Source organism: Sinohyriopsis cumingii, chromosome 6 (genome assembly GCF_028554795.1).
Source record: "Sinohyriopsis cumingii isolate HCF-2022 chromosome 6, ASM2855479v2, whole genome shotgun sequence".
NCBI lineage: Eukaryota > Metazoa > Mollusca > Bivalvia > Unionida > Unionidae > Sinohyriopsis > Sinohyriopsis cumingii.
This window is the reverse complement of record NC_142966.1, coordinates 154,211,951-154,233,078: the sequence shown is the minus strand read 5'-3', so window position 1 is coordinate 154,233,078 and position 21,128 is coordinate 154,211,951. Positions and strand designations below refer to the sequence as shown.

The 21,128-nt window shown below is 35.0% G+C and overlaps 1 protein-coding gene across 1 annotated transcript in view; it reads left to right on the top strand.

Annotated features, from left to right (window-relative positions):
- The first annotated feature begins 886 nt into the window (after positions 1–886).
- The window catches only part of LOC149798308 (uncharacterized), a 43,326-nt gene continuing 23,084 nt past the window's right edge, over positions 887–21,128 (top strand). Inside the window, exons 1-5 of the mRNA XM_089960583.1 lie at positions 887–941; positions 8,281–8,371; positions 11,359–11,433; positions 16,639–16,713; positions 17,434–17,496. Coding sequence (XP_089816709.1) covers positions 896–941; positions 8,281–8,371; positions 11,359–11,433; positions 16,639–16,713; positions 17,434–17,496 — 350 coding nt within the window. The 5' untranslated portion in view covers positions 887–895. The remainder of the gene's footprint in view (positions 942–8,280; positions 8,372–11,358; positions 11,434–16,638; positions 16,714–17,433; positions 17,497–21,128) is intronic.

Below are 21,128 nucleotides of genomic sequence, written 5' to 3'. Positions count from 1 at the left end.
TTGAAATTGATATGTGAATCTGATTTTAATAGCTGGTTTAGTCCATATAGTGTTGTTGTTTTTTATATATAAAAAATACCTACCGACCCTAATTTTAAAACCAGTGCAATAGGAAACATGCATATCTTGGGGCCTTTAGTTCCTGTCAATATTTTAAAGTCAAATAATTTCCGCAACTTTCTGGTTGGAAATATGTATGCCGCATGGTTTTTAGATAATTGCATGAATAAAACTTACGTGAATTTAATTGTCTTCCAAGAAAATGGTATATTTGTTAACATTGTGTTATCGTCATTGTATTGTGTCCACTGGCCTTTGAAACTTTTTCACTACTGTAAAAAAATGTCAGAATAAAAAGAAAAAAATATAAACGTACTTTACATAGATGTAATAAAGGATCTTTGTATTGCATTTGTTTTCTTTTTTACGTTTTCTTCGAATATTCTGGTATCTAAAGAAAGCCAATTTTAAAAATAGAATCCTTTGCAAATACAGGATTTCTGAATAGGATTTCTTTTTATCTTTTCATTTTATCTCAAATATTCTGACATTTTCTAAGATATTCTGACAATAATTTCGTTATAATATCTCTAGGTTCTGTTCTGCCGTTGCACCTTCGAGGAATTGGTTCCAGTAATCGAATGTTTGAGATTTGTTTAGATTTATGAAATGCTACGATCGAAGCTTTGTAATGGAGCTTTAGTTATTTCTTTTCCGCAACGTATCCGGTGTTGGTGGCGCACGTAGTAATAATTAAATAGACTCGTCTTTTCATTCGAAACATTTTTGGGTTTGTTTTTGCATGCTATGAAAAAGACAGAGCTATATCGATTGCATTCTCTTAACCAATCAAATTGTTCCATCAGATCCAAAGCGCGATTTCCAAAACATTGAAATGGCCGAAGTTGACACACAGAAAGGGAAAGCGAAGTCAAAAAGAGGTGATGTTTTAAATACAAAATTATATTTCTGGGAAATTGATTTAAGATCCGTGTTGTAAAAAGACCAGAAGCACATTTTCAGTTGAAACTACTACGTACAGACTTTAGTTGAAAAGATTTACTTGATCAATAGGGGCCACATAATTAACCCTACTCAACTGTTTCGTAAAGGAGTGCTCAGCTAGTCACACGAATAACAATGATCAGCACTTTAGAAAAGCACACATAGAGTGCACGAATGAAATTGCATGAAACAATTGTTGGTGTTTTAACATTATCTAAATCAATCTAAAGATTCTTCTTCGTGCTTATAATTGATCAAAATGTAAAGGTGTTGGATACGACTGAACCAACAGAAAATTCTCTCTCCCTCCTCAATGCGAAGTCCCCAAATTTAGCGTAGCTGTTTTTCAAAAACAGGTAATTAAAACAACAATTTTTTTATGGATGCTAGCATACGTGAAAGGTGAACGCACATATCAAGTTTTATAACCACAACAACAAACTTCTAGTCAAGATTGTGGCTTTGATCGAATTCTTAAAATAAAAAGGAGCAGTTATAGTAAATAAAACACACAGGTCAACACCGACTATTTCAGTAATGAGTGTAACTTTTTATAATTTGATTCTATATACTTTTAAGTGGCAATTATTCACTTCATTTGGATTCTTATAGGTCCACATTACTTGGGAAGGTCATTATTTAGATATGCAGAGAAGTGCATTCGTCAAGATCAGTGTTAAAGTACGTAGACATTTTTAGACAAAATGAACCTGAAGGCGTGATTCAGTACAATCAGGATTGAATGTTGCATGCTGTGATGTCACGATGAAAAATATCCATCCATAAAAAATAAAAAAAAATTACCACCCTATTTTGTGACAATTCCACTCAGTGATCTTTTCTTGACCCAAGTTTAGTACATGGCCACCATTGTAAAAGACCATAGAGATTGACAATTTATGTCTGGAAGTTTCTTGATGACAGTCCAGGGGCGGGTATTCAGTAGTTGGGATTGAATAGACTTTGGTTAAAGAAAAAAGTTAAATTTTAAACAAACAATTTATATTTAATTTTAAATGAGTAAATGTGCATACATGACCTGTATGACTTTTACTATAGTAGATTTAAAGTTACACTGACAAGTTAACTTGCGTACATTGAATGTAAACAATGTTGGCACATCAGTTCACTAAAAATGTCTTCTGAAATATTGCCTTTCTTGAGAAAACAAATGCTTCATTTGCAAGGTTGATATGCTTGAGTTACTGCTGTTTGGTTGGACATTTAGTATGATTTATGATGCAAAGTATGTGACCATTTAATATGTTACTTTTTATAGAGGTAATTTCATGTGTATGGGGTCGGGTGGAATGTTCATTTAGTCCAGGTGACTGCAGCATGTAAATAGATGTACAGTCGACTCCGGTTAACTGCACAGCCTCGGGCCCGTCACGAGACTGTGCAGTTAAACGGAGTGTGCAGTTAACCGAAGTACGGTACAGTACAGCTTTAAATCAGCACGGCATGAATATAGGTGAAGAATAGCGTATAAAGATGATTAGAATCCACTCTTTCAACATTTATTTAAATGAAACAAGAGTCTACAATGAACAGCATTAACGTAATATTGTTAAATCAAACACAATGAAATTGATGATTTCCGAAAGAAATCGGCAATTGATGTCTGCACACAAGTTTTACTAATAAGTTGGTGAATTGCCGACTCTATTTTGTAAAACGGTTCAAACAGCTCACATTCTCTCTGTTCCATGAATCTGCATAAATTCTGGAGTGACTGAATAGCGACTTTAGATGAAGCCTGGTCATCTACTACGTCGTCATCACTTCTTTCGTCATTTTCTACTGAGTCGTCGATTTCACCTTCTGTCTGAAGACTGTCATCTATTGCAACATATGATTGTTCCCACGCTATTGCTTCCTGGTGGGCGGGAATATACATGTATCTACCACCTATGGCGTCCTTTACATGTCAATCATTTACAAAGTTGCATTTACCGGCTTAATTGTCGGCTTATTTGAAGCGCTACAGCAGTGGACTGGCAATAACTGATCCTGACTATACATTGTGCAGTTAACCAGAGTAAAATTGTAATGAATAATGTGCCACGGGCAGAACATTTATCGTGCTATTATCTGGAGTGTGCATTTAAGCGAAGTGCAGTTATCCAAAGTTTGTTCCCATTGAAAAGCATTGGGAAAAAACGGGACCGGTGTGACTACGTGCAGTTATCCGGAGTGTGCAGTTAACCAATGTGCAGTTAAGTGGAGTCGACTGTATATGATAATCTGGTAAGACACATTCCTCTTGATCTAACAAAATGATCAGAATATAATCAGTTATAAGACTTTCATTCCAATCTCATCCATACTTCTCCGTATCGGATAAATTATTCTTAAAGAAATTTAAGTTTCCAGACAAAAGTTTTATTTTTCAGAGTCTTTGTATTGTTTAATGGCAGTACCATTTCTCTCATGATACAGTGCACCATATCAACTTTCAAATACACAGATTTACGTTCTCTTTATTCCAAAGGGACTTGAATGGTGTTACAACCCCTCAAGCAAACACCACCACCACCCCCTTTTGGGGAGAAGCAGAACTTCTTGCTAATACACTACAGTTGAACCCGTTTATGTCGCTGGCCTAGGGGTTTGCCAAAAAGCGTCGAGATAACCGATGATCGAGATAAACGAAAACCAATATGGCGGCAATATATTAACATGTGCTTGAAATTTCTTTATGTACATGATGTGCGTTAATAAATGAGAATGTACATGCACATGTTTTTGGAGGTTTTTTTACACAACAGCGTTGCTGCGATTTGTTTGATGAAGCGATTGGCATGCTATAAAAATGTACATACATGTTTGCTAACAACAAAAGGCATATGTGCACCAACTAACAGCAGAGATTTACCAGTATACAATACAAACCACCGTCGATTCTCGATACAAACCTTTATTATATTCTCCAACATTGCAAACACAAAGATCGCTCACAAAATCACAAAAAACGTGCGGGGTGTAGTTCGTTTTTACAAAAAAGCTAACCAGTGTCAAAATTAAATTCGCGAGTCATTTCACTCTGACACAGCTCTGAAAAGTATCGTACACGCGGTTACTATGGTTTCTTTACAAAGTCTATAATGCTTTGTTGCTTTTTGCCTTTAACAGTCTGCTTGAAAACAAATGCTTCAATATTATTTATGCTGTCTAAAACAGTTTCATCTCCTACAAAAGAACCATACCGTCGAATTTTCTGTAGCATTTCTACCACCTCACCAGCTGAGGGAATTGGTTACAAATCTTCGTCCGCATCTTCATCTTCTTTGTCATTGCCGCATGCAGATGTGCTTGCCTGTGCTGACTGCACACTTGATACAATGTCTTCATCGGTGATCACGCCATCAGTAACGACGTCTTTGTTGATTTCTATGTAATCTCGGAATATCACACACTGTACCGTTTGTTCGTGTTAAAAAATACTTAGATAAGACGCCCACTAATATAAGATGCACCCTGGGTGAGGGGTACGTAAAACTTTGTATAAGACACGTCTTATATACGCGAAAATACGGTAGTGAGATGGTGAAGTGGCATCGATAACTAACATTTTCAAAAGCCGGCGATTGGTCATGGGGATCGAGATAACCGACGTTAAGTGGCAAATTTGGCCCTCTTTTGTGCTCGAGATATTAGGGTTCGGCGACATAAAAGAATCGACATAACCGATGAGAAAATGCTAAGACAAAGAGAGAATTTGGCGGTTCCACTTCAAAAACGTCGACTTAATAGGGTTGGTGAGTTAACCGAGGTCGAGATAAGTGGGTTCGACTGTACTAAACTTAATGAATAGGGGTCTACTGGGGTATCATTCCTGATTCTTTGTGCTAAAACACAAGTCTTAATATTTTTATTAATCCATAAAAATGCCCATTCCTGCAAAAATTTGTGTAAATCATGTTTGCGTTGAGCACCCAGTGTAATGACAACATATTTTTTGTTATTGTTCTTTTTGCATGTGACACAAAAGAATTTGTTTTATAAATGTGTTTGCACCTTTGCCTTCACCAGGAGTAGCACAGTACAGAATTGTGATGTCTGGTTTTCATTAAGCGGTTCATCATCCTACTTTAGATTATTGGTATGTTCTGTATCTTTTAATTCCCATTTGCAGTGGTCTGTGTGCAGTGATATCCCAAGTGCACATCTGATTTTTACTCACTGTCATGATTCTTTTTTAGCCTTGGAGCAGGCCAAGTCAGTCCACATTATCCTCCGATCAATTGTAAAATTGTTGATCTTCCTTACCTTTGATTAAAACTGTTTGAATTTTATTTAATCAGAGTGTAGTCAAACTTCCAACTTTTCAGAACATTTTTAAGTGTATAATTAATTTAATTGCAAGAACGTCGGAGGGTTTCTTGTTGATAGTGAAAAAAAATAACAAGATGTATTGGCAGTGTATTCAAAATGGATATATATAACAGGATATGTGTTGGCAGTGCATTTCAAATGTATGTAACGAAATATGTGTTGGCATTGTATTCAATATGTATATAACAAAATATGTATTGGCAGTTTATTTCAAATGTATAGAACAAAATCTGTATTTTGCAGTGTATTTCAAATGTATCAGTATTCAAGATCGTTCAAATATATGTTGGCATACGTTAACAAACAGATCACAGGAGTATCCCATGTTTTTATCCAAGTTTTCCTCCTGCATGTATATCTACACTGTATTATGTATATTTGGGAGAGACTGGATCCACATAATTCAGCAATTACAGTATTCAAATTGGATCATATGACAGACATTTTCATAAGTAACATATAGCTTTATAGCATCTGATGTTCTGGTTATAGTAATAAACTTTAATTGCAAACCTGTCCAATATTCATGTCAATTGAAAGATGTTTGGATTGGATATTAGTCTTTGTCAGTCCTAACTTGGAATTTCATTGATGATTTTCATTTAAGCACAGTTTTGCTAGGATAAGCAGTTGTCATAATTATCCATTACAGATTAACCTCTAGCACTGATTTGTATGATAAGTATTACCCATTACAGCATAATTTCTAGCAGGGATTTCTGTCATATTACCCATTACAGCATAACCTCAAGAAGGGATCTGTGTGGTAATTATTACCCATTACAGCATAACCTCTAGAATGGATTTTGTGTTAAGTATTACCCATTAATGATTACAGCATAACATCTAGAAAGGATTTCTGTAATAAGAATTACCCATTACAGCATAACATCTAGAAGGGATTTCTGTAATAAGAATTACCCATTACAGCATAATATCTAGCAGGGATTTCTGTAGTAAGAATTACCCATTACAGCATAACCTCTAGAAGGGATTTTTGTGTTAAGTATTACAGTGGAACCTGTCTTGAAAGACCACCCATTCTGCCAAAACATAATGGCCTCTCATGACAGGTGGTCTGTCATAACAGGTTATAACACTATATAATCTCTAAATCTGTACATGGAGAACCTGGTCTCTCAAGACAAGCGGTCTCTCATATTAGCAGTGGTCTCTCAAGACAGGTTTTACTGTACCCATCAATGATTACAGCATAACATATAGCAGGGATTTCTGTAGTAAGAATTACCCATTACAACATAACCTCTAGCAGGGATTTTTGTGTTAAGTATTACCCATCAATGATTACAGCATAACAACTAGCAGGGACTTCTGTAGTAAGAATTACCTGTTACAGCATAACCTCTAGTAGGGATTTATGTGGTAAGAATTACCCATTACAGCATAAACTTTAGCAGGGATTTCTGTAGTAAGAATTACCTATTACAGCATAACCTTTAGCAGGGATTTCTGTAGTAAGAATTACCTATTACAGCATAACCTTTAGCAGGGATTTCTGTAGTAAGAATTACCTATTACAGCATAACCTTTAGCAGGGATTTCTGTAGTAAGAATTACCCATTACAGCATATTCTCTATCAGGGATTTCTGTAGTAAGAATTACCCATTACAGCATAACCTCTATCAGGGATTTCTGTAGTAAGAATTACCCATTACAGCATAACCTCTATCAGGGATTTCTGTAGTAAGAATTACCCATTACAGCATAACAACTAGCAGGGATTTCTGTAGTAAGAATTACCTGTTACAGCATAACCTCTATCAGGGATTTCTGTAGTAAGAATTACCTGTTACAACATAACCTCTAGCAGGGATTTATGTAGTAAGAATTACCCATTACAGCATAACCTTTAGCAGGGATTTCTGTAGTAAGAATTACCTATTACAGCATAACCTTTAGCAGGGATTTCTGTAGTAAGAATTACCCATTACAGCATAACCTCTAGAAGGGATTGTTAAGTATTACCCGTCAATGATTACAGCATAACCTCTAGCAGGGATTTCTGTAGTAAGAATTACTCATTATAGCATAACCTAGCAGGAATTTTTATGTTAAGAATTACCCATTATAGCATAATATGTAGCAGGGATTTCTGTAGTAAGAATTACCCATTACAGCATAACCTCTAGAAGGGATTGTTGTGTTAAGTATTACCCATCAATGATTACAACCTAACATCTAGCAGGGATTTCTGTAGTAAGAATTACCCATTACAGCATAACCTCTAGAAGGGATTGTTGTGTTAAGTATTACCCATCAATGATTACAGCATAACATCTAGCAGGGATTTCTGTAGTAAGAATTACCCATTAATGATTACAGCATAACATCTAAAAGGGATTCTGTAATAAGAATTACCCATTACAGCATAACCTCTAGCAGGGAATTCTGTAGTAAGAATTACCCATTAGACCAATGCAAATGATTGTTGTTGTAGGGTTTAACACCATTTTTCAGCACATGATAGGCTATACATAGCGGGCAGTATTAATGGTAGAGGAAGAACCCGGGAAACCCCCCAGAAAAACCACCGACCCACAATAAGCTACTGGCAAGCGTTCTCACATACCCACTTTAGCCAAATCTGAGACTCGAACCCAAGCAGACAGAGGTGAGATGACAGTGATCGATAACGGAGAGTGCTTTTGGCCACTCCCCCCCCCCCCCCTTCAAATGGGTAAATTGCAGTTTCCATGAGACTCATTCTATTTTGGCCGTTCATAAAGACCAATACAGATTTGGAGAAGTGTATCACAGTTTAGTCTTAAGTAGAGCCTAATACTTTCTAAAAAGGATGGACAGATACTGAACAAGTTGATTTAATGTTAGTGTTGACTATGAAAGCAAGCAAGGTATCGTAATTACACAATCTGAGATTTTTCTAGGTGAGCTGACTGCTTACTATTTCATTTCAGAATTATATAGTGCCAGACTTGAGGAATGGATGAAACAGAAGAAACAGAAGCTACCTACTGCAGCTCCGACACAGATAAAGACAAGGGACATGTGAGCAGTAGTACAACCATATTTATTGATTGCATGCCCATTAAATCCTACATAGATGATCTAACATTCACAATTGGCAATATTAGGTGATTTCACTGACATTCATGCTTCAGTATTCTTAGATTCACCAAATCAAACCAGTATAAATCCCAAGTTTGTTTTGAATCACATTTACAATGTGTGTCTAAAAATATTTCAAAAAGGAATGTAAGAAGTACAAAACTGCATTTGTGTTTTGTCCTGAGTTGGATGTGGAGTGGTTTTAGTTTCATATGAATGCCCCAATGTTGCATTGAATTTATACTTTTCATGGACCTGGAACAAAACATGCTCATCTGTCACTCGATTACTTGCAGATTATGGGTTACAGCAGTGTCATCTTTCACTGATACATCAGATTTGTAATCTCCTTTGTTCCCACACAAACATTTGCATAATGGATTTTAATGGTCATAAGAAGACCTACATGTCATTTGTGCTATTGTAAACTGGCAAACTTTGATAAATTATAGAACAGCCTCCTTTCCATAATGGATGGTCTTAAAACATTAAAAGAAACTACATTTTTGCAATACATACACAAAACTGCATCTGTTTTGTTCTGAGTAGGTAGAAAGAATTTTTTTTTTACATCATTGGGAATCGTATATGTGATCAGGACGAAATAATATTCATAAGCCATATCAGATGAGTTCTTTCCCCTGATTTAGTATAAAACATGAATATGGTTTTGTATTTATTACATACCCTTATTTTTTACATTTTTCTAAATATTTTTAACTTTGCTATATGAATGCAATTCAAAATGAAATGGGATTTATTAAAGTTCAATTCATTGGATCTATAAAAAAAAGTGTCTACACATAAAAGAAGACTTGATAGTTCGAATCTAGGTGTGTGATATGGAAATATAAATTGAACAGTTGTATTGAACACCAGATGAAGCATGTAAGTTCAGATGGGTAATCAATAAATAGTTGTTCCTGTATTAACTTTGGCAACTTTTATTAGCATGTTTTTTCCTGGGAAAATGTATATTACCGAAACTTAGGTGGTTATATTTTGACTTGGAGATAAGGTCAGTGATCTTTCATCCATGATATCATGTTAGGGATCAAAGGCTATGATGAAGAATATTGTACTGCACTTATAAGTAACTTGTGAACTCAAGTGTAAATTAATAGCTTTGATACCAAATTTAGCATGCTGGAGTTTCTCAAGATTATCAGCGATGGTTCAGTACTTAACAGTTAAAAGAAAAAATTGACTTATCTTGGATTCAAGGAAATTCATTTGTCCAGGAGAGTGTCAGTCCCTTTTAGGAACTCTTGATTTGTTCCTGAAGTCCACCGGAAAGCTGTTAGGTTTATGGTGATTGCATAAAGGACACACAGACCTAATTCATACATACTGACAGAAGGGTGAACAGCTCAGAACCTTGACACAGCCAGCATCACTGACAGTGGAACTTAGACATTCTTGTTTAGTGTATTCACTTCAACCATGTGAGACAGAAGGTTTCTGATATGAACTCAAAGGAAAATTATGATGATTTACCACAAGAGAAAATATTTTACTTTTTGATGGAAGTATATATGTCTAAATTATACCATATATATTAATAAGTTTATATTTGTTAACTTTATCTTCTATTTTACATTGCATTTTACCAAATTTAGTATCTTCACATTGTGTCATTTTTCTTGGAAGTACGGATGTAATGTTTAGACTTAAATGGCTTTGGTTAGTTTTCTGCCTGTGAAGATTTGAAAATTTTTAAATGAATATGCACATGGCTGTTGGTGTTGAAGGAATTATCTGTTCTGTTTAAATGACACTGCCTATTTCAACATCTGCTTTAGAGTACCGCTATTTCTATTTAATTCTTTTCTTAAAGCACATATGATTTCCTTGTAGAATTTGGCATCACTATGAAAGTTGTTGAGAACTAGTTGTAACGAACATTACATAAAATTACACATTACTGATTTACTTGAACTGCAGCATTTACTTTTGAAAAACAACATGCTAAAAGAACACTTAATTAATAACATTTTAGTGTAAGGAAGCGCTATTTCAAGTTTGTAAACCAATGTATAGTTTTTTTAATCACTGTTGATCCTTCAAAAGCATCCCATGCTCATGTCCACACAGTACATCTGTCTTCATAATATACATGAATGATGCAGTTAGAAACAATATCACAACAATCCTCAGGATGTTTTACCTAAATTGTCAGATATATTCAACAAAAGCACATCTTAACACAATGAATCCTCTCATGATAAAAGGTGAAATACAACCGGTGAAACAATAGCTTTTTGAGCAATGTGTAGTGTGCACATTATAATAATATTAATTGGCAGTTCTAATGGGTAGATAGGGGAAAGGTTGAGTTTCTTTGAGTATGATTTGGATTTTCAGTCATATTGCTATGATATCTGTGGTGTGGCAGTTTATGGTGATGTCTAGAGCTGTGGTATCATGATGCACACATGTTGCATCATGTCCCACCCAATCACATTAACCTGACACCAGACTGACCAATCCTAACATCAACCTCTTAATGCTGAGTGCCAAGTGAGGCAGCTGCTAGTGCCATTTTTATAAGTCTTTGGTATGACTTGGCCAGGGTTCAAACCCGTGACCTCCTGCATCCAAGTCAGACACTCTAACCCCTCAGACCACCTGAGTGGTTGAGTTTTTGATTGATTTAATTAAATGGCATTGTTTAGCTTATTGTAAATCATGTACACATGTGATAAACTGTGCAGCCTTATTTGGTAGGATTGATCTTCAAGTTTTTGTGCAATTTTATATATGTACCTTTAAAATGTCACTATTAATTGGCACCATGTTGCCATTTTTGTGTTGATATACATACATACATACATACATACATACATACATACATATATAGTTTGTACAACCCTTGTTTGATGCTATGGAAATTCATTTGACTCGTCTGTCCTTTTTTTTTAATACAGTATATTAACCAAGAAGAAGGTTACGAAAGATGACAGCTTAAAAGCAAGTGCAACAAATGCCAAAGCACATTCTAGGTATGTACCTGCATCATACAAATTGAATCTGGCAGCTAACTGTATTTTTATGATTAAGTAGAAGTGTATTGAGTAATCTGTAACTCAAAAAAAAGTCCCCACTCCTGAAGAAATGAGGACTATTTGCTTCTGATTTTGCAGTTTTTAATGAACAGTGGACCTTTTTTCCATCATGTTTAGAATTATTAATGTTGGTATTGCTGATTGATATGCAGTGTTGTACCTAGCATTCTTTGGGCAAGGGATATTGTATCCATCTGACCCACAATTAAGGGGATGCACAAGGTTTTAAAGGGACAAGACAACTATGTGACATTAAAATTTTAATAATAACTAAACATACACATGTACTTTTCATAGCATACAGATCTGTATTTAAATTTACATGTAAAACTATCATCTTACCTATTCATTTATTGAAATAATCTTCAGTCTTTCTGCACTCATCACAGCCTAAGGGCAATTTTGAAGTGGTAATCCTCAACTCATTCCATTTTGAGAGTTATTCATCAAATACTTCAGTCTGTCCTCTGATAATCTGTTGTATTTCACTTTGTGCCATTTTGTGTGTTAAATCCATGTTCACAAGTAGCTGTTTGGAGAGGAAAGACAAGAACAAGATGTACTAATTTTAGCAGATTTGGTTAGTTTGAAGTGTGATTGGCTGCAATCATTCTCTTATAGGCTGGAAACTGTACCTGGGATATTTGGAACCTCTCACTACTTCTTTCTTACATTCCTAAAGTGTCAATTTGGCATCCAGTATTTGCTGATAGTGAAATTGTCCTACTGTTTTCACTGTATTGTAGTGATTAAGAATCATCTGAATTTTTTGATTGCCATTGAAACTAAATCATCATGTGAAACAAATGAATGTCATTGATAATACTTCCCTAGCCCTAGTTTTCTCTGACCCATCCCACCCTATTTTTGATATTTGGATATTTATGTTTTGGTGGTAGGGTCAGAGTCAACTGCCTGTCGAAAACTCGGGATTCACTGCCACTGTGCAGTAGTGACAAAAGGTAGCCTTTAACCAGCATGCCTAGCAAACTTAAATAATGTTACATCAAGTCATGCCTGCATGAAATCGATGGGAAACTGATTTATTTTCTAAGAAATTGTGAGTAATATAATCGTTATGTCTTTAAGCCACAAATAGACAAGATGAAATTGCAGCACTGAATTTGACCTGGTACTTGCCGTTTGCATTACTACTGGCTTGGCTACACAAATCTTGCAACCTACATATCCATGACAAGAGAGATCAAAGAGTGATGTGATATCAATAATAAACCACTTCAGTATTATTGTATGAAGATAATAAATGAAAGTCAAATACTGTTTGTAAAAGAACAAAGGTACACATGATTCTGAACAAATTTATTTCATGAACAGCGATCAGAAACCTGTTGCTCTCTGCATTATGAATTTGGCTTTCTCAAGGCGTCAGAAGTAACTGGCAAGTATTCATGAATTGCACATATCCCTCTAAGATAATATTTACAAACATACTGCTTGTTTGTTTTTGCTGCTATGGAGACAAATTTGATTCTGCAAATAATGGATGGTACCAGTTTTTATCAGTTATTGCAGTCCCTCTTGGCAATAATTGTATGCGGAAACCATGCATGCATCAGCTGATTAAAATATTTCCTAAAAAGGGTAGCATCGTAGATAGGCCACTCCAATACCATTCATATTCATCAATGCTGATGTGAACATTGACATAGGACATGGAATTCGGTATGTACAAGTTTCTCAGTTTACATGTGCCTTCAGAATTGATTTACACAAAGGGGATTTTGAAATTGTGTTTCTCTGAACTATAATAGGTGAAAAAAGATGCCCATGGGGACACTGGATCAAAATTGGCCGCAATGTACAACAATGGATAAGCATGATTTTAAAGAGGCTTTTACAAACAAATATTCTACATACATATCAGATTTTTTGGGTGAATTATAGCACTCTCACTATATGGTTTTTCATTATAATACTGTTCCTGTTATAAGGCAGGTATGATCATGAATCCCAATTCATGAACTGGTAGTAAAATTATATCCAAAAGCGGTCTCTCAAGACAGGTGGTCTCTCATAAGAGGTGTGTGAAAATGGACTGGTTTCAGGGTCAGTAGTTAGCACTGTTGAAAAATAAATAATACCCATACTCACTGTACATGTATCATATCCTTTATTCATAAATCTTGTTAAATATTGCATGCATTCCTCTCAAAATATCTTTATATAATAAAGATATACATCTATCAAACAACGAGAATAAAATTTATATTTCAGCATAACATTAATATGTACAAAAAATGAACAGTTAGATTTGATGTATATATATTATTCTATGCACTTATTCACTTGTTTTTTTAAGAAATCCATTATACTTCTTTGTTGACATGTTTTACTCAGCTGTTTGGTATGAACATGTATCTCAATTATTGCCTTTTCCTGAATCAACTTTCCACTTACTGGTATGTTTTTACTCCTTGCAACACAAAACCACCCCCATACTCGCTCATTCAGATCTCCGTAAACTGTCCGTCATGCCATGGCATATTTCCTCTGTGCTTGTGCACCTTTCTGCCATTTGTTTCTAATAGACTCCTTGTCTTTGATTACATTTTGAACTTGCGTTTTACCGACGCTTAAGCTGACTGCTATTTTACGAGTGGTCTCCCCTTTTTCATTTCTTTCAATGACATTAATCCTTTCTTCCAGTGTTAAAATTTTTCTTTTTTTTCAGCGGAGGTTCTCCCATTGTTATTAGTGTTGACGTTATAAAGACTATCGGTTTTGATCAGGTTTTGGGGAAATGTGGAACAAATATATATTATGTACCAATGAATGAAACCAAAAGACATAATTAACTCGTCAAGAAACTTTGAGACGAAGTTTAAATCAACATCGTTATAGCTCGACAAACAAAGGTTGCGACCATCTGCACCCAGGTAAACAGATGGTGACTTGGTGAAACACTAACAAAAGAAATAAATAAATAATTTTTAAAAAATCCGGAAATGATTCTCAATTACTAGTATTAAAGACAATGAGCTCATTCACCCTCCAGGTATTATGGATTAACTGGAAAGACAAACGATGTACTCAAACGTACACTGAAGCCCTTTCAAATGATTTCTCACTGGGACATAAGGACTACCGGTGTTTTGTGAGTTTTTATAAAGATAAAGAAAAAACACAAACCTCTAAATTGACTGCGTATATCCATCATTACTCCCTTTGATGTTACTCTTACTGGCTATTCACATGACTTCAGCACTACAGTGGTGGTTATTGACATGTACTTTAGTCTGATTTACTGCAGTTTACAAATGACACCGTACGCTGGAGTTGTAAATTTCACAAAACTGGTACTGTAGCAAGACAAATTCTTTTTAAATACTTTATTAGAGCAATCTTTACTATGTATGCAGTCTTTGTTACAAAGGATTAAATTATGGTTGTAGGTGTTTATCTCGATATATGGTTGTTCAACTATAGTGTTATTTAATGTGCACTTTGTTTGCATACTACATTTATCCTGAGCTCTAGTGTTTACAAAGGATTAAGTTAAGGTCAGTGGTGTCAATCTGTTGTTTTTTTTTTTGAGATGCGGTCGTTCATAGCAGTGTCAAAATGCATATTTTGCCAAGAAATCGCGGTCACTGGTCGCGTTCAGCAGGTGGTCGTTCATAACAGAGCGTTTATATAGTAAAATCGATCCGTGCATTACAATTGTGGTCGGAAATGACAGGTGGTCGCTCATAGCAGAGGTCGCTCATGACAGGTTTTACTGTACTTTATATAGGAAATTCTAGAAATTTAAAGACTGGTCATAATTATTATTGTTTATTGTTTGGTTAATAACTTGCAAAATGGGTATTGTGGGACTCAACATTATTAAGGAAATTTGACCCCATCCCCATTCCCAATGACAGGACTGTTCATTCCCCCCCCCCCATTTGAATAACTCCCAATCATAACTTAAAAAAATAAATTAATGCTGTTTACCAGGAATATGTCTTGTATAAAATTTATACCACTGAATGACAGGAAGTTGTGTTGAATAACTTCTTCCTTTGCCAAATTGTCAGGCAGATGTACCATTTCATTGAGGGCCCCGAGTGGTCTAAAGCGCTCACCATTACGGATCACTGCCATCTCACCTCTGTCTGCATCGGTTCGAGTCTCGGATTCGGCTACTGTGGTTATGTGAGAAAGCTTGCCAGTAGCTTCTCGTGGATTGGTGGTTCTTTCCGGGTTCTTCCTCCACCATTAATACTGGCCGCCATGTATAGCCTATCTTGTGCTGAAAAATGGCGTTAAACCCTACTACAACAACAACAACAACAACCATTTTATTGAAGGAATCCAGCCATGAAGCATTTAACTTTGAGTTGATCTGTTTCATAAAAGATGCAGATTCGGCAATGTATGTTTTAAGTATAAATGCCTAATTGGCTTGAAATTTTTAATTCTCACGTGTGCAAGACAATCATGTCTTGATTCTTATTATGTGAAAAGAATCCTTAAAAGAAATTAAAAATACTTTCCTGATTTCTCAAATTATAGTTTTGTAGAAGCTGAAAATGCTTTGGACAGTTTGTAGGATGTTATTAAGGCTGTAACAAATTTGACAAGTAAAACCGAAATGGCCAGAAGTTGGAAAATCGGGCTTATACACTTCCTGAAGGAATTGGCTTACCCATCTAATTTGGATGCAGTTTTTCACATCTGCTTCAAGGGAGCAGAACAGATAGATGAAAAAGACTTTGAAGGACTTGTTAATATGTTCAGATGTACAAAAATAAGGGAATTTGAACTTTAACTGGGGTAACACTTAACAAGTTTATCTGTCATTGACACAGTTCAATGGTGATATCTCATTAAATTGGTTTTATTCTTACTGCTGATTGTTGTATTAAAAGTTTAATTACTCATTGTCATTCATAAGCATGTCTCTCTTTTGTCTCTACACATAAAACACATTCAGCGCCAAACATTCTAATTCTTTTGCACACACATAACTATTATTTGTGTATCTAATTTTTATCTCACTATATTGTAGGATCACTCAGTTGTCATTTATTATCTTACACCAACCCATTATTTTATTTTGTTCTCATTACCCCTCAGATTTGGACTTCAACAAATGATGTTTCTGGCATGATGACAATGTAATGTTTTCCTTTTCAGTGTTTTGTGCAAGAAGCAGTTAAAGCCAATGAAAGACTCTGTGCCTACAGTTACCTCCTCAGAAACTCCCATGAGGTAATTTTACAAGATGAAATGTATTTAAAGTCCATTTCAGATGGATCCAGTAAGCACATCCTTCAAACTTGCTGAGAAAATACAGGATCAATTTCAAAATTATAACTTTCGGGTCCTGACAGCACAAAAAAACATTTATTAAAGCAAGTAAATGAATTTAGATTTTGCAGGCTTTATCCACTGCTTTCAGCCCTTGTTTCACAGAATGAAGTTGTTTGCTTATCCCACTGCATTAATGCCTTTTGTTGACCTAAAAGGAAATTAAAGCTTTCATTCAGAAATCCACACGGCTTCATGATAATTATAAACATATGAGCAGGAGATTTTATAAAACTAGTTGAAAACTAGAAATTGAATTTACATGTGTTGTGTACTAAAAACTGTATAGTTGTCTGCAGCTTTAGTTCATATTGATATAAATTGATGAAAAAAGTGGATTAACTAATGTGTTGCACAAACCCGTCTGAGTGGGATAAGTGTTAATCAGGTGACAAGTAGGTAAAGCTATTTAATTAGTTGATTGTGATAACTATATTTATAGTTCTTTTTATGATCAAAAAAAATGTTTACGAATGTCCCTTTTGTCCGATCTTATAGTACACAATACAAAATGACTATTAAATCTGCCTAACGTTAGATTGATTTTTACTTGCACTCAGACACCTCAGATTGCCATGGAAGTGGTCCCAGTAGATTAATCCTTTTTATCTTTTTTGACAGTGAAAGATTAAGAAGATGGAAAGAACTGAAGCAAAGAGAACTTGAGCTGAAAAAGTCACAGCAGTATGTACATTGTATTTATATTCATTGTCCATGAGAAGTTTTGTATAAAACATGATGTCTTGGCTTTGAAAGAAAACTCCATGACAGCACCAAAACACAGCTTTTGTCAAAAGTTAATGCAAAGCTTAATCTAATGTGACTGACGAGGCCAATAAGTAATCCCTATCTCTTATGTTGGTTGAACAGGAACAAAAGTGCTACTCTCACCACTAGTTGTCCTTAACATTGCTGTTCATTCTAGAGTCAGTATTTGTCTAGTCATAACACAGTTTTCGAAGTTGTATTCTAATGCAGCTATCATCATGGTTCTCCATAGGATTTCGGAACTTGTTTAAAACTGATGGGAATTTGAAGGTGAATGTGGAGATAATAGGAGTGGAAATAAAACAGCATCATCATATACATACATGCCAACCATTATACTTTTGGCGTAATCATTACGCTTTTTTTCACTAAATTACGCCTTACACTTTTTTTTGTATATCCACCTTCTAAAAAATCAACTGTTTGTTTTCTCGTTTTTGTTAACATCCCTTTAATCCAACCGACCGTTTTTTAGAAAAGACGGCTTCTACGTAACTACAATATAAGAGTATGCTTGTCCGTGTACTTTCCTAACAGTATTATGTTCTATTTATAGCAACTATCCTTTTACCCAGAAACATGCTGGTTTTACTTTCAAACTTTCAACCTCGTATTCTGTTTATAGCAGGTGTATGGCTTAGTGAGGAGAGAACAGACTGGCTTTCTAATTTTTAATCTTTACTCACAGATTCTTTTTTTTTAATTTATATTTAGTACAGAACCAGACTATAGGTATTTGGCGCGTAAAAGTATAATTTGTTTTAGTCAATGCGTGTATGAGAGCAAAAATATCTCCTTTCAAATAATTTCACAGATGGATCAGAAAAAGGCCAAAAATAAACAAAACATAAAATAATAGAATCCTCCAAAGATGAGGACACGAGTGCAGCATAACATGATGTCTATTGCAGACCGTGTGGAAATAATTTTACTCTTTGGTGCTAAAATCTTCAGATGTATTCTAGTTGGTATTTGTGTTAGAGCACATATTTTTTCAAAGAATTTCACAGGTGGATCAGAAAAAGACAACAACAAAAAAAGAATCCTTCAAAGATGAATACATGAATGCCATAATACAGCGTTCCATTCTCTGGCACAGGGGCTTGTATCGTTGCTTAAAATTGACCTGTCATACATGTTCTATATAGTACATGTATGACAAGTCAGTTTTAAGCAACGATACAAGTCCCTGTATTCTAGGACAGCATCATGCTCATTGCAGTCTGTGCGGAAACGATTTTAATATTGGGCATGGTGGTAAATTTTATGTGGAGAAACACTTCAAATTAGCTCATCTTGCGAACTCCAATACTAAGGTACCTTCTTATCTACAGCAGAACTAAATTGCGGCCATGAATGTTATAAATGCAGAGGTGTTAGTTCTTAATAGAAAGATAATGAAGATCTTGCTATTGGTGCAGAAGCAAGAGAATTCATAGAACACAATCCTACTCTAGCTGTGAAGGTGTTTTATGATAATATTAGAGATTATTATGCTACAGCCTGTGATTACATGCTCCTGAAATTCCCCTATGGAGATGAAGTGCTTTTAATTGCTTCATTTGCTGATGTAAATGAGAGACAGTCAAAAAGCTTCAAAAGTATTAGATTCTTTGTCAAGAGATATCCCTTTCTATTACCATCCTTGCCTACCATGGATCATCTGGAAGGAGAATTCCTGAAGTATAAAGTTGGGATTCTACCTGACAATATACTTAATGCAGATAGAGTTGATGTGCAGTGGCACCTTATTTCCCAGCTAAAAGACACAATCACTGGAAGATATAAATTTCCTCTTCTTTGTCAGGTTATGAAAGGAATATTGGTTCTTTACCATTCTAATGCTGACTGTGAGAGATTGTTCAGTATTGTTAACAAAAATAAAGGTGAATTCAGATCCAGGCTCAGTAACCCAGGACTTTGTGCTCTACTGGTGTGCAAAACATTCATGGACTCAGCTGGTACAAAGTGTTTTAAAATGCAACATGAAAATATGTTGCCTTCGAAAGCTAAAAGTGCTACATATGAAAACTTTAAGCAGTAAAGGATGTTAAAAGACGAAAAGGGGCAAATAAATCATTGTTTATTGAATTTTTAGCATGTTATATGTGGATTCCTCTTTTTCTGCTTGGATTCCTCTTTTTGTCCACTTGGATTACACTTTTTCCTCGTCAGGGGTTGGCATGTATGCATCATAAAGTGATAACTTTCCACTTTTAAGTGGGTATATACAGAGAGGTCATACAGCCAATCCCACTTATTTCAACCAACCACTTAATTTAGTTGTTACTTTCTGAAAGTTCTGTATAAAATGACAGTCAAAAAGATTTCTAAATTATTTGAAACAACTCCCTATAACATGTACATTGAGCAAAGGTGCAGGTAACTTCATACCATCCTGTTCATCCTAATTGCATTGTTGCCATTAGACATTACTCTATTCGTAGACAACACACTGAAGCATTGATGAAGGGTTCGTATGGTCTTTGACAGTTTTTGAAAAATGAGATAGTATTTTCAAGGCCTTGAACGTTTGGGAAAATCAAGCAGATTACCCTTAGGTCTTTAAAAGTCTTTGAAAATTGAAGAAGAAAAAATCAAACATTTTAATTTCTGTCCATAATCGGAAATAAAATTGTTCAAGGTTGTTGGATTTAGATGTAGTAGAGTTTTTCTGGTTTCTTTCTTTTGATGACCCATTCAGTTTCATTGCCGCTGCAATAACAAACAAGCATTGGTTTGGGCATCCAAATATTGCCTAGGCGTCGACTTCAATAACACATGCACTCTTCATCAAAGCAAACCAGCTACAGTCTTCAATAAAAACAAATCACCCTTCATTAAAGGAAGTTAGCACCATAACTATTTTCAGCACGTTTTTTTTGTTTCCTAATTTCATGGTGTTTGTTTTTTGTAATCATATCATATATGTTTTTAGGTGTTATCTAATGTTGTAAAGCACTTAGAGCTTCTAAAGATTAGGCGCTATACACAGTCTTCATTATTATTATTATTATTATTATAATCACAAAAAAATTTGCCTAAGGTTGATAGATTTGGATGTAGTCTGTTTTCCTGTCTTCTTTCTTTTGCTGAATCATTCAGTTTGATTTGACAAATCTATATGCTTTGTCCAATCGAAATGTTCATTACCCTAATTCAAGATTTTTTTTAACAAGACTGTTCAGCCAACTGAATTTTGGTTACATTGAACAAGCACTCACTCTATTTAGAAAGTTCACTAAAGTAACTCACACTCGAGGATTCAAAATTTGTTTAGTCAATTTACGTCTTCACTTTTGTTTCACCTCATGTTTAAAAATGCCAGATCTTTGTTCTTTCAATGTTGTCTTGCTTGAAAAAGAGAAAAACAAGGAATGGCTGATAAAACATGTACACGAAAGGCGTTTTGTACATTGTGTAAAAGATGATCAACTTAGTTTCTCTTTCTAAAATGATTGAAGAGAAAAAACAGCATCTATAATAATGCATTTAAAGCAGTGCTGATGTCTGTTAAGAGAACAATTTATTTAGTTACATATTTCGGA